At 46.6% G+C, this 14658-nt stretch overlaps 1 protein-coding gene across 11 annotated transcripts in view; it reads left to right on the top strand.

Moving 5' to 3' along the window:
* Positions 1–14658, top strand: part of caska (calcium/calmodulin-dependent serine protein kinase a) — a 105337-nt gene that overhangs the window by 38880 nt on the left and 51799 nt on the right. For all 11 annotated transcript variants that reach the window (XM_068572855.1, XM_068572858.1, XM_068572851.1 and 8 more), the window contains exons 2-5: positions 3889–4001; positions 11830–11935; positions 13979–14056; positions 14166–14238. In XM_068572855.1, the coding sequence (XP_068428956.1) occupies positions 3889–4001; positions 11830–11935; positions 13979–14056; positions 14166–14238 (370 nt within the window). The remainder of the gene's footprint in view (positions 1–3888; positions 4002–11829; positions 11936–13978; positions 14057–14165; positions 14239–14658) is intronic.

Here is a 14658-nt window from a genome sequence, read left to right as displayed (position 1 = left end):
CTCAAAGAGGACGGGATACTTTTAACATGCTGCGACGAGGTTGCCGCCGATGGCAACTTACGGCCAAGAACTTGTTGCCGGAGTCACAAAGTGGCTGCAACCCGGCAACCCCCGCTGGCGAGCCCTGCAGACGGATGGATTCAGCGAGCTAATGTGGAATTTGCCGTGTGTGTGTGTGTGTGTGTGTGTGTGTGTGTGTGTGTGTGTGTGCACGTCTGTGTGTGTCCTGGTTAAGTGCACTCTGGAGCCGCCTGGAAAATAAATGCCCGTCATGGGATGGTGACCTCGGGACACCGTGGAATCTTCTCTCTTTCTGTGTGTGTTTGTGCGTGTATATGTGTGTGAGTGTGTGTGTGTGTGTGTGTGTGTGTGTGTGTGTGTGTGTTAGAGGGCTGCATGCATGCATGCACGCAGCATAGACACATGGCACCATCCCATTGGTCTCAGTAACAGTTCGCACAGCAGCTCTTCCCATATTGTTTATTTCGGTCCGAGTTTGATCTATGTTTATCCCGCGCATGTGTGTGTGTACAAGTGTTTGTGTGTGTGTGTGTCTGTGTCTGTTGCACGCTTGGGCACGGTGCCGTCTTACCTCACCCTTCTGACGCTAAGCGGCTTTAGGCTGATCACCATCTGTTCAACCAGTCACTGCACAAAGACTCCCTCACACACCTCACCCACTCAGAGAGACACACACACACACACACACACCCCGACAGTGTTGCGCTGCCTGCTGCAGCCAGGGGGGATGTTTTGTGTGGCTGTGAAACGGGTGCATTCCCACTACCACTGAGGTTGTGCTGAGTGTGATTTGCTGTGGGATGCTGGGTAATTCGCAGAAGGCCACAGGTAGTGTGTGTGTGTGTGTGTGTGTGTGTGTGTGTGTGTGTGTGTGTGTGTGGTGTGGGGGATGTCTGTGTGTCTCCGCCAGTTAAAAGGCAATCCCGTCCCTTCTCTTGGAAGCAAATATAGGTGAATAAATAATTATAATAATAAATGGCGATAACAAGCTGAAGCGTTGGCTGCACCCCAAAAAGATCACCGTCAAAGATGTTGTGCTGCACAAGATGTTTTTATTGTCACCGCAAAATGACCACCAACGTGTCATATCACATGATATTGTATGATGCACCATGCTGCTCACTCTCCGGCCAATCGGATGGAGATGATGTCATTCATGAGATGAGCTTAAACACAAAAAGAGAGACACATTGCGCAATACACACGACCGCCTTTTTAAAGTGACAAGCTGTATAAGAGCTGCTCGGCTCTTTGGGGGGGGGGGGGGGAGGGAGACATCTAGACTCTTCAATTTCAATTATTTGCGTTAAAAACGACATTTTGGCTTTTTAAAAATAAAATAAATGAGAATAATGCATTGATATCTCTCTTAGCACATAGTTTGCAGGTGGACATAAACGCAGCACAACAGTCACTCTCCTCACCTGGTTCCATCGTCCTCGCTGATATTATTTTCCACCTGTGCTGAAATGGGAGCGTTTCCTTCTAGAGGTCAGTGTGTTGCGTTGAATCTTTGCTGCAACACCTGATGGAAATTCAGCGTATTTCACGCTGCCGCAGCCTCTTCAAAGTTGTTAAATAACGGCCTTTGTGTCACAGTACACTAGTTCATACGGTCATGGGAAAAGCCAAGTGATGTAAATGTGTTTATATTCATGTGTTCACGCTGTGTGTGAAATAATTAATATGCTTTTGAAAGAAAGAGGCTCAAAATATCAGCAGCATACTTACAAGCATCTATATAAATGTTTATTCTTTTAATCAAACTATTGTCTCTCATTCATTTGAGTCATTTAAGGTTTACTGTATGCTTTGAATCCTCATCGTTAGTTTAAATACTACATTTTTATCACTTTTTACTGTTTACACACACATTTCACACCATGTTTAGTCATGAAAATTTGATACAAAGTCATGGAAAATGCATTGGTCACAATGTGTATGAACCCTGGTTTCTATGTCTGTATCTGTTTTTGTAATGTGTTAAGGACACACACACACACACACACACACACACACACACACACACACACACACACATTCTTATGGCATGGCCTAATAATCCAGATCATTAAACCTCATCGGCGTCCACACAAAATAGCTTCCTGGCGGCTAAGCGGGGAGCTAAAGTGTGCTTTCCCTCCACATTAATCCGTCACATTGCAGCTTGTTGCCCGCTGACCTGTGGAAGGAGTTTCCCTTGCCTTTCACCCAGTGCATGCTGGGATAGGTTCCAGGCATAAGCAGCAGGTATAAAAAATAGATTGGGTTATGCGTTTGCTGCTGGCAGCAGGTTTCGCCTACGCTTTTTTCCTCCTTCTTCATCCAGGAGATCAATTGCTTTATTTATCTCAATCCAGCTCCCCTCCCTCCCTTCCTCTCTCTCTCCCTTCCTCCCTCCCTCCCTCCTTCCCTCCCTCCTTCCCTTCCTCCCTCTGCTCACCCTCATCTTCCCAACACACTGCGCGCATTATTTAAGGGTATGCACAGGTCAGCTGGAGCCCATCTCCCCGGTGTTGCGAGTGCAGTTGCAGCCTGGCAGATTTACTCAGACGGTCCGCGTGGCGCCGTGACCCCGTGACCCCGACCCGACCAGCTTGTTAATTCTGACCCGCGGCCCTTGAGCGGCGGACCTCCTGTTCATCCCTCGGACTGGATGAGACGACGCACTCTCTCTCTCTCTCTCTCCGCGGGAGGGACGGTTCAATTTGTGAGCCCGCCGACCTCGCCGTGCTCGTACGCACGGCGGCGTTCGGAGGAGGAGGAGGCGCACGCTGTGTTCTTCGGCCTCTCGGGGAGGACGGCGAACACAACTTTGATGCGTGCGTAGCGAGACGAGGAGTTGTAGGGAAAGGAAAGAGGGAAGAGTTGTACGTTGACTTTTAACCGGGGATTTTGCAATAATTCAAAAGGATTATTTAGGCTTTTTTTTGGGGGGGTCCAATATCCCGGCGTCTGAGAATTTCTGTTGTCCAAATCAAACGATATTTAAAAAGATTTAATTTAAAGTTTTTGTTCGATGGCGCGTTCAGGCTCCACCGCCCCACTTCCCTGCTTTGGCTTCATGGATTGTAGAGATGGGGGGAAACATTGATACGGCAAAGTATCGCGATACTTTCCCCGGCGATATTGTATCGATCTTTTATTTAATCGATTCTAAACGTTTTTGGTCCTAGAAAAGTAAAATTATGAATTTTTTGTTGACAAAGATTTCCATTGGGGACAATTTGCGGTTTGAAAAAAAGCGAATAAATCGCAATACTCAATGTATCGTGATATCGTATCGTGACGACATATCGTGGGACCTCTGCTGATTCCCACCCCTAATGGATTGGAGTGTTTTGTGTAACTTTGCTGCCAGTGTGTGCTCTTGTGTGTTGAGCGCAGACGGCAGAGAGATGACGAGCGACGAGATCGCACTCGATCCGGTAGCACCGCCGCCGCCTTCCCACCCGTTGTAGTCCTGCTTTGCGTCTGGAGCCTTCTTCCTCACTCGCAGCGGCTCTAATCATCACATCTCTCTATTAATAATGGATCAAATAACCACGTCCCCGCAGCTATCGCTCACTGTTATGGTTTCATCGCCGGCAGCTGCTTTCAGATGGCTCCTAACAGACGTCAGATGATCGCAAATGTTGCTCCGGATCTGCTGGATGTGTAATTTAACAGTTTGCTAATAAGGCTCCACCATGTTGACTGCTTAAGGTGATGTTTTCTTTGTTTTTTTTTGTTTTTTTTTACAGCTTCTTTCTGCCAATAAATCCGCTATTGCGGGCTTTCCGTCCGGGTTGGCAGGAACACGTCCGACGAGCCGCATGTTAAATGTTTAATTTTTGTTCTCTCTCTCTCTCCATCTGTGTTGTGAAGGGGTCCCTTCAGCGTGGTGAGGAGATGCATCAACAGGGAGACGGGGCAGCAGTTCGCTGTCAAGATCGTGGACGTGGCCCAGTTCACCTCCAGCCCTGGCCTCAGCACGGAGGGTAAGAGACCGCAAAACCTCTCACCGTGCGCGTCATTCACAAGTAAACATGGTTGCAAGCGAAGGCGGTGGCGAGGTCGGACGCTTGCCCTTGTTTGTGAGCGTAAGTCCACACTGGCCTACTTCTCATTCACTCGGCCGCTCACAGACACACTCGGGAGTTTCCCCGTTCGATCAAAGTCTTCCTCTGTTGTCTTTGGGCTGCTTTCATTGAAGCAGCAAATGTGGACGCCACGCCGAGGGCACCTTGAGAGGACTTGTTTAGGAAAGAAGTGGATAATCCCACCACTGTTTGTAGATTAAACAGCAATACATGTCATATTTATACACAGTACCGTTCAAAAGTTTGGGGTCAATTAGAAATGTCCTTATTTTTTCAAAGAAAAACACAGATTTTCAATAGAGATAACGTTAAATGAATCAGAAATACACTCTATACATTGTTAATGTGGTAAATGACTATTCTAGGTGGAAACGTCTGGTTTTTAATGAAATATCTGCATCTGTGTATAGAGGCCCATTTCCAGCAGCTGTCACTCCAGTGTTTTAATTCTACATTGTGTTTGATAATCGCTAATGGATGAGTAGAAAACCCTTAAAACCCCTTGTGCAGTGATGTTAGCACAGCTGAAAACAGCTCTGCTGCGGAGAGAAGCTATAAAACTGTCCTTGCTTTGAGCTAGTTGAGTACCTGAACCCATTCGTGGGTTCAGAATCAGCTTTAATGGCCATGTACATTTTCACATCCGAGGAATTTGACGCCGGTTTCTGCGCTTCGTACTTGTAAATATACAATAAGCCAAGATAAATATTTTTAAAAAGGCGTGAAAGAAAACAGAAAAAAACAGTAAAGAGTGGCTCAGAAAGTGCAGCTAGTGCAGGTGGAGGTGTCTGATTAAATGTTCACACAGACGGCCACAGGGAAGAAGTCTCAAAATGTCCAGAAAAAGAGAACTTTCAAGTGAAACTCGCCGTCTGTTCTTGTTCTTAGAGATGAAGGATATCCAATGCAAGACATTGCGAAGAAACTGAAAATGTGTCTGGGTGACCCTAAACTTTTTAAGGGTAGTGTAGATATACTATGATGCTGAAACTGAAGCAGTTCATAGGATGTAGTGTATGTTATGTAGACATACAACATGTCTAAATGTTTTAAAAGCAAACTTATTCTTACTCATACTTTGTACTGAGTGTACGGAGCATTTTTTACATGCAATTTAAAGTCTAATTCAAGGAGGGAAAACTACTCTGCTTCATATTTTTGTCTCACCAAACGGGTGTTGTTGTTGACCCAGAGGACGGTCTAGACCAGCGGGAGGTCTCATCAGATATCTGCCACTGGCTGCAGGCAGTGGAGGGAGGGATGGAGAGGAGGAGAGATTGAATTAAAGATATTTCAGATTATTTTCTCTCTCTCTCTCTCCGGGTGAGGAGGCGAGGGAAACTATTAGAGGAACCGAGAAGTCTTGAGTAGAGATTTCGAGGAAGCGGCAGCTCTTTATGAGACAGAAGTTGCGCCGCGGGGTCGGCCGTGATGCGGGTTTACCGCCGTCCGCGAGCATCGAGCAGGTATTTTTAGAAAGCAATGAATAGGCGATGCGTGGCGGTTTAACCTAACCCCGACCCGTCTCACCGCGCCGTGCGCCGGGATTTGTTTTTTCTTGTTAAATCACAACAATGGATACGAGCTCTGCGGTGCAGAAACCGCTCCACCGGCACACAAAGGAAGACAGAGAGGGCAAGAAAAACCTCATCTTCACAAGCATCAGCCACTATATGTACTTACATTATACTTCATTTTATTGCTATTGTCTGATGTAAGATGAGGATGAAAAAAAAAAGAAGTCATTTTTCTTGAGCGAAACTGCTACAAAAGATTTTAATATCACATTAAATTAAATTACAGCAGCAGCCCATAAAAGCAAAGCGGAACATATGAAGACCTATTATTAAACGAATAAATATGCTCAGCCAACATAAAGGCCTATAATTAAATACCTGGCTCTGTCTATTGATCTCCTCCGCTGTTGCTAAGATCGAGTAAATATCTGCTTCTCGCAGCCAGCGACTACTGTTGAATTTCTATCTAATTGTCTGTGCTTGTATCTGAGTGTGCACTCATTATTTCTGTCATGTGGTTAATAATAAAAGAACATATGCAATCGTCAGCAAAGGGAGAATATCAAGCGCTACCTATCTGCTATCGGGACGTCCCTCGATATCTTACAGACGCCCATCACGTCGCGTTCGTCCAGCGCAGCTTCCCAGAGCCGGCAGCTATTTAGATAAAAGACTGGCGCCACGTCCACGATGTCTTTTATCTGGACCTCAACGCTGTGAACCGGCTCCACGCGAGTGTGAAATGTATCGCGCCGATCCAGTGACGCACACGCGCTACGAGTTCGAGGTAATTAATGTTCCTCAGAGGCGCTTTAGCTGCCACATTACGCAGCAGCCTTCTTTACCGCCTTTAATGCTCTCTCGCCGACGAAGAGAGCGTAATCCAGCATGACAGGGCGTCTCCCTGGTTTACTTAAGCTTCCACCAGGCTGACATGAAGTGCTCAACCATTCACGTTATGATCCCCCACAAAGCACCACTGTCACACTGAGGCTCCTTCTTTTTTATTCCACGTCTCCAGGAAATTTTTGTATATTTTCGTGTGTTTTGTGGATTATCCGTTGTCATGAGCTGGTTTGTCTTCACCTTCCAGCCAGACTACTAGGGGGGGGGGGAAACGGTCGTCAACTTCCACAGATTTATTGTGATTTAGTGTCTTTCAACTTTGAATCAAATCCAATAGTGTTTGGTTAGGATTTATGAATGTGAGAATGTGTCAAAAACCTAAATAATGTGTGAAATACTTCAAAATAAAAGCACAATGAACCTGGAAATAGCATTGTTGTAAACTCCTGCACCTCTTAATTGCAACGCCCGCCTTCTACAGTCGTGATCTTTGTGATAAAGGTTAATTACTGGGTGAGAAAGAGAGGGAGAGAGAGGGGGGAGGGAGGGGGAGGAAGGAAGGGAGGAAGAGAGATCTCCTCATAAAAAGTAGTGCTGAAAAGCTGGTTTGACAGATGGACACAAACTCCTAAATGAAAGTTTTTCATCGTAATCGTTCACTGCCGTAACATTTCTCTGTGTTACCAACGTGTGTGTGTGTGTGTGTGTGTGTGTGTGTGTGTGTGTGTGTGTGTGTGTGTGTGTGTGTGTGTGTGTGTGTGTGTGTGTCTGTGGACACGCATGGAGTAACATGTTCAGCACACTCCCCCAGTCGTTTATATCCAATCACAGCTTCTCCTCTGCAGCGCTCAGAGATCCATCAAACTCGACGCCGCGCCTCCGACGCCGGGCGGCTGTTCTAAGAGTTGATTTGTTTTTATGCCCCCCTCTCCCGCTCCTACCTCCTTGTTGCCTTTTTAGAAAGCAGAGCAGTTTCACTTGAGCGGGCAGCTGAAACACCACACCGCAGTAATCAAGCAGCCGCGTACACACACACACACACACACACACACACAAACGCAGACACCCGGCACTGAGCTCAGACCAGGGGAAGTGGGTCAAATGGTTTGTGTCTTGGCAGTGGATTGGCCAGCAGAGGCCTGACACACACACACACACACACACACACACACACACAGACACACAGCACCAGCTTGTTTCTCTTCAGCCTGTCCGGAGGTCTGTCTGACGAATAGGTCAGCCCTCTTAGGGGATGAGAGAATAAAAGCCAGCCGGAGAATGAGCAAAATTCATCATGTGCCATCCACCTACTCTCTTCCCTCCGTCGTTCTCCTTCCTCCCCGATTCCTCCTCTCTCTCTCTCTCTCTCTCTCTCTCTCCCTCTCTCTCTCCCTCTCTCTCGCTCTTTTCTTCTGTGTTTCTACTTCCTCTCAAATACCTCTCACTCATCCATCGGTCCTCCCTGTCTTGGGCTTCCTTCACAGCTCTTTGTATGTGTTTTTTACCGTTTCTATTACTGCTGTGACATCTTGTCTGCTAAAACACACACACACACACACACACCTGTGTGTTGTTGTGAAGGCCTCTTTCCGCTGCAGGCTTTGACTCCCAGCAGGAGGAACATGGATCACTGTAGAGATCACATTTGTTTATCACCTCCTCTCTCCATCTTCTTTCTCTCTCTCTCTCTCTCTCTCTCTCTCTCTCTCTCTCTCTCTCTCTCTCTCTCTCTCGCTCTCTCGTTTTTTTTTCCAGCACTAACTCTCGCTGACTCAGAGTCCCCAAAATTATTTATTTATTTATTCATTATTATTTCCCATAAAGCCCGGTTGCTCTGCATGACCGTACTCACGGCTATGGCGAGCGCCGCCTATAACGTGCGATGCAATAAATAAACATGTATGCACCGTCGCCATGGATACTGATGGATTCCTCCGCTCCGCTTGCAAAGCCGTGGATTTTTTTCATATTGTTGTTTCCATACAAATACACAACATCCACGAAACAACCGATGCCACACAATGAACGGTGCCGCATTCGTATCAAACGACGGTCCTGTAGATGTGAACTAAATGAGTGTTTTCCTTCTTTTATTAATACCTCCAACATTTTTCATCACAACCTTTTCGGTTATGATAAGGTTTAATCAACATTCAGGTGAATATAAGTATTTGATTGAACTTCCTGTGGGCAGATATGCAATGTTAAGACAAATACACAACACTAATTGTCGTGTTTGTTGATCCATTTTTTTCCCCCAGCAGTAAATCTGTCTGTGGACGTCCGCGCTTACTGGACCATAATTGTTAATTAATGAGAAATTCAATGGATTGGTATTGTTCTGGACGTCAGGGAGAAGCTTTAACAAGAGTTCTCCACTTTGTATTTCTTAGTTCATGTTGTCTCCAGTCCAGATTACTAAAACAGCAACAGATACCACTTCATGTAATCATCTTTAAATTGTTCTACGGCGTCTCGTTGCGTCCTGCAGCGTTATCCATCTTGTCACCCTCCCATTTCTTTTGGGTGGGTTATTAATTCCCTGTTGCTCCCTGCACACACCCTAAAACTCACACTTAAATTCAATAAAAGCTGCAGTCCCCCCCCCTTTCGCTCATTAAAGTCGCTCTGCTTCCCGTTTGATCAAAGTATCTCTGGTAATCTCCGGCAGCTCTCGCGGTGACGGGCGTAAACAGCGAGCCCACTGGATGACATTAAATGTGGCACGCCGCGCTGCCCTTAAGGTAGCCACTTATCCGGCTTTAGCGGCATTAGCATCGCGTTAGAGCTAGCCCACGCCTTGCGCTTGTCCTCGGAGGATTAGCTTAATGTTAGCGCCGAGGCTCGCGGCGGCACAAGTGGCTCATGGTTTTTTGGGACCGGGAGCTTAATTAAATGTCACCGCGTACATGGAAGAACAATGCAGTCCGTTCTCATTATAGTTCACATGAGTGTGTGTGTGGGAGAGATTGCGTGCTGCTCTGGCACGTCGACTCGGCGCCATCTTTTTTCCCACCTATTCAGTGTTTCTGTCCATAAATCACCTCCGGCAGCAGCAAGCAGCCGAGGGAACACCTCATCGTACGTGTACTACTCACCCAGTGTGTACATTTCGGCACAACGTGGCTATTTGAGGAGGGGCCGGTCCTAAAAGTTATTGCACTTAAGCGAGCTCTGTTTTGCCGAGATGAGAGGGAAAAGTTGTGTGTTGTGGTGTTTTTTATTCCTCTGCTTGGCTTCCACCGTCTAAAGAGCCACTGAAACAACATCCGCCAGGAGGGGGATGGAGTAAGAAACTACTTTTGGGGAGGAGGGGGGAGAGTATGAATGGACGGATCAAAGGATTGAGAGATTGAATGGAAAGGATGAAAGCGAGATGCATGGGACGGGCTATGTTTAGATGTGCACAGTGGAGGCAAATCCCCTTTTGTTTATCAAATCCAATCTGTAGGATTGACTCTCTGGACTGTTAATGTAAAACCGGTCAGATTTGTGCTCCACATTCTCCATCTGTTGCTTGTGCTGAGATGGAAACGTCCTCTCGCGCTTGAACGCCACAACCATTTATTTTTTTTTAGCCACAGTATTTGCAGCTCTTAAAAAGCCTTTAAAAAAAAAAAAAAAGTTTAGTGTCCTCAAAAGACGATGCCTTGGAAAAAAAGTTTTAAATGTGATTTATTTGAAAGGCCTTGAATACTTTCTGCTGCCAGTCATTTCTTTATGTGTTATTGTGAGCCTTTTGGGAGACGTTATAAACCAATAAACTAAAAGTAGGACTGTTGTGACGGTCTGCAGGAGGCCGCTGAATCCTTTTCTGACCCGCAGAAAAAACCCGACAGCGAGGAAGCTCTTCACCTCGCGCGTGATGGGAGACGCCTCGACGTTAGCGAAGGCTCGAGAGGACTTTTGCCGTAATGAATCATTCGTTCTTCATCACTCCTTCATACTCGGGTGGTTTGAAATCGCGATGCAGGTGTTAAATAGCGTTCTGCGCGGTGATGAAATATAACTCTGCTGACTGTGGAGAGACCGCCGTGCGCCTCCAACTGCCACTTCAGAGTCATTCCCGCTGAGAGATTTGCGAATCTCACATCAGACACCTGTGAATGTGATGGATTGTGGGAACAGGTTACCGCGTAGATTTATTTGGTCCTTTCAGAATAAAAGTCACATCTCTTTCAGGCCGGTGAGAAGCACGTGACTGAGACGGGGGTTGGATTTAAGCTCTTTAATTAAGGAGAGGCAGCGAGTGGAAATTATGATGATGGAGGAGGAAGTGGGAAGGAAGAGTAGAAACAAAGTGTGTGTGTGTGTGAGATGCGGTGCGTATACACTTCCTCATGAATTGAGTGCAGTGCTCCACTACGCTGAAGCTTTTCAGTGTTTCCTTTAAACCCTTTGTTTCCCAGTTCAATCATTTGAACACAAAAATGTTCAAATTTACATCAGAGACCTTTTTTTTTCTTGCTTCTGGCGTTTTATCAAATGATTTCTAGTTATCCGTCTCTGTTATCGTTCAACAAGCAAAAGTTTCATATACGTCTCATGTAGAAGAGCGTTGCGTTGCTTTTTTTTTTAGTGTGTGTGTGTGTGTGTGTGGCCAGCTGAGTCGGTCCTCAGTGACCGTATTGATCATAGCAGCGTCGGTAATCCCCTCCATTAACCCGCCTATTTATTTTTTTAGGATCCAATTATAAAGAGGTCGGCGCTTATTGCCGGGCAAACAAACCTAACTTGACCCCGACAGGACAGCGGAGGCGTCTTGTTAGTTTTTGTGTGCGGATGAGTCATCGTCGTCATCGCGGTGTTTCAGGACACACACTTCCGCTGCGCCGTGCATTTCCCACTTCGCCCTCTTGTCAAGAGGAGGAAGCCCCGAGGCGGGCCGGTCCGTCTGAAGAAGCACAAGCGGCAAAAAAAAAAAAAAATCTGACAAGGTTGGGCCCCCGACTGCGCCGCAGAGATGCCAGGCCCGCGTCGCAGCTTCTTGGCGCTCCGGCTCCCCCGTGACTTGAACTTCGTCAGCTGTGCGTGTGACACAAGGCGGCTCGGCGGTGGAGCGGTGGAGCGGTGGAGCGGTGGAGCGCCTCGTCCTTCAATCAGAGGACCGGTGGACCGATACCTTTTTTTTTTGTTTAAAAAGATTGTTTCCGGTTCAGCGGCAATAATAATAAAACTATGCGCTAAAGGAGCCGACACACATCACATAACACACACGTTGTGTCCTCTGTTGTGGAATCAGAGACACTAATGATATGTTCTGTGTAATTACAGAGCGTTTCAAATGCACGCTGGCCACATATGCTCATATCTCTCTTTCTCTCTCCCTCCCTCTCGTCTCTTTTTCTCCCTGTGTTTTCCAGATCTGAAGAGGGAGGCCAGCATCTGCCACATGCTGAAGCACCCCCACATCGTGGAGCTGCTGGAGACGTACAGCTCAGACGGGATGCTCTACATGGTTTTCGAGTAGTAAGTGATTGAACATACAAGTCTCATCAAAAAAGACCCCCCTCCACTTCCTCCCCCAGGAGGAACTAAAGATTGCTCTCCCGGTGGGAGACGGCGGGTGGCACCGACGGGGGAGCGAGGGGAAGAGGTGGCGTTGGGAAGAGGGAGGATAGAGAGGAAGGAGACGGAGAAAAGGATGACGGCGTGGACGGAGAGAGAGAGGGAGAAACCCTGCGGTGCTTTTATATAATCAGCTCTGATATGAGAGAGCTTGTTAGCTGAGCATGGAGGAGGGAGGGGGGGGGGGTTGGGTGCAGTACCATATATATGAAGTGAAAGAGATGAGATTAAGATTTCACACTCGCTGCTACCTCCAGCCTTTTCTCAGAGCTGCGCCTCTCCACGAGCTCCTCACGGGCCCGCCGCTGTATCTTCATCTCTCCTCCTCTTGCAGAACTAATTCCTCTTTATCATTTAATTCTGTTATCGCTGAACAGGCGAAGCGCAAAGTCGGGGTTTTTTTTTTCTTTCCCTCCTCTCCTCGCACTCGGCCGCGTCACGCGGCTCGGTGCAGGCGAGAGAAAACTCTCAAGGAAATGCAAGTGAGCTCCTTTTTTTTCAAAAACATTTTGAAGAGGGGTTTTCTTTTTTTTCACGCTGTTTGAGGAGCTCAATCGTGCACAAGCCTGTTGTTTCATACACGCTTGTAGGGACACGTGGGAGGTGCAAGGTGGTTTCTGAGGCGTTGCCGCAGCTCTTTTGAGAGAACAGATAACGGAGTAAACACGGGAGATAAAGGCAGAGAGCTTCGTATGTCTCCGTATCTTCCAGCCTCCCCCCTCCATCCCACCCACCTCGGGCTAATCAAGCAGCCTAAAATGCGAGCGTGTACACGATGCGATGGCTGCGGAGGGAATATATATGGACGTGCTGCGGCCAAGTGCCACAAAACCAGCGCTGTTTAATTGGTGCGGAGGCTTAGTGACAGTAAAAAAAAAAAAAAAAAAGAGTACGGCGCAGTAATTGGGGGAGAAAGGAGAGCGGAGCAATTATGAGAGGAAGAATCGGCTGAAGCTAAACAACTGGGTCATAATCGATGCGTTTGTGGACACCTGAGGATAGTCATGCAGTCCTCTGTGTGTGTGTGTGTGTTCTGTAAGTAAAGAGATAGCTAAACAACCTGAAAGTCCCGAGCGTTGGGACGAGCCGTCACCTCCCGGATACGACCTGCTTCTAACTGGGCCGAGACGCTGTCGTCTTCACTGTGACTGTTTTTGTATGGAAGCAAAAAGCTTCTGTTGGGCTGCATGAAGCGTGTGAACTTCTTCCATATCCTTTTTAAAAAAAAGAGCATGATCAAAGGTACTTTGACACACGCACACTTAAAGATAAGGGCTTTGATTCACTCAGGGAGAGGAGAGTGCAGAGACATTAATGTATATTATTGTTTTTTTGTCCATGAAATGAAAAGAAATCCAAGACTCCAAAGGAGCTGACCCCAAAATATCTGATTTAGCATCTGATAACATAATGGATTGTTTGGTTCAGAGAGCACCGCCTCGCCATTTCAAATTAAAACAACAAAATAAGCTCCCTCTAGTGAAGCATCGATGGGTCGTCTTTAAAAACACCCGGAGTTCATTATAGCACTCCCAAAAACAAGTCAGTATGTTCACAGAAAGTCAAAATTCACCTTTAAGTTAGTTTGAAAGTATGCAGAAAAATGATGAATGACATTTCCTGGTTTTAGTTGCCCAATCTTAAGTCCCGCCCCCTGAGTCAACGGATAATCGGCGTCATACTGACTTCAATCTCTAGTGTCTTGGTGATACAGCTGTTTCTGTATCATCATCATCATCATCATCATCATCGACCCACAGAGACGGAACATGGCGGCAGCTTTTCTTCTCCTGACCGGCGTCGCTCATTTCATCCACACGACCAATCAGAGAGTCTTAATTAGTGTGACCTTTCCTTTGTACCCAGATTCCTGACTCTCTCTCTTTTCTCTCTCTCTCTCTCTCTTTCTCTCTCTCTCTCTCTCTCTCTCTCTCTCTCTCTCAGTATGGATGGAGCCGACCTGTGCTTTGAGATTGTGAAGAGGGCCGACGCCGGCTTTGTCTACAGCGAAGCGGTGGCCAGGTGGGGAGTTGCGCGTTTGCTTTTCATCCTTTTTTAAAATGTATTTTGCATTTGTGATACAACAATAACCGTACACTGTTGTTGTTGTTGTTGTTTTCTTTTTCTTTAGTCACTACATGAGACAGATCCTCGAGGCGCTACGCTATTGCCACGACAACAATGTCATCCACCGAGATGTCAAGGTATTTCTGACGCTTCACTTCCTGACTTTACCTTGGGAGAGGACTCGTGGTGGAAAACGCAGTCAAGGAAATGTTGACGAATGAGGGAAGTTGCTGCTTTACAGAGACACGATTGACAAGAAGGAAGCAGTGTTGTTGATTCACAGCGGCCGTAAGCGGACACACAATGTCCTCCAAACACAAAGAGCTATACAAGCTATTTAATAAATAATGTCAGACCTGCAGTTACTGCAACAGCAGAGTTGCAGATGTTCACCATAGTTTGATATCAGTTTGCTGTTGTCAAATCTGTCCCATGTACTTCTATTCAAGAAAGATTTATTCCACCTTTTGGGGATTTTTCCGTTCACAGAGGAGACATGCGAGAAAGACAAAGTTGAGGGAGATCTAAATAACATCAACATTTGTCTGTAGGATGTC

This window comes from Clinocottus analis, unplaced genomic scaffold (assembly GCF_023055335.1).
Source record: "Clinocottus analis isolate CAN_PGR_092001 unplaced genomic scaffold, fCliAna1.0.p SCAF_12, whole genome shotgun sequence".
NCBI classification, from domain to species: Eukaryota; Metazoa; Chordata; class Actinopteri; order Perciformes; family Cottidae; genus Clinocottus; species Clinocottus analis.
Note: the sequence above shows the minus strand (reverse complement) of the source record. Positions and strands in the feature narration are given on the sequence as shown.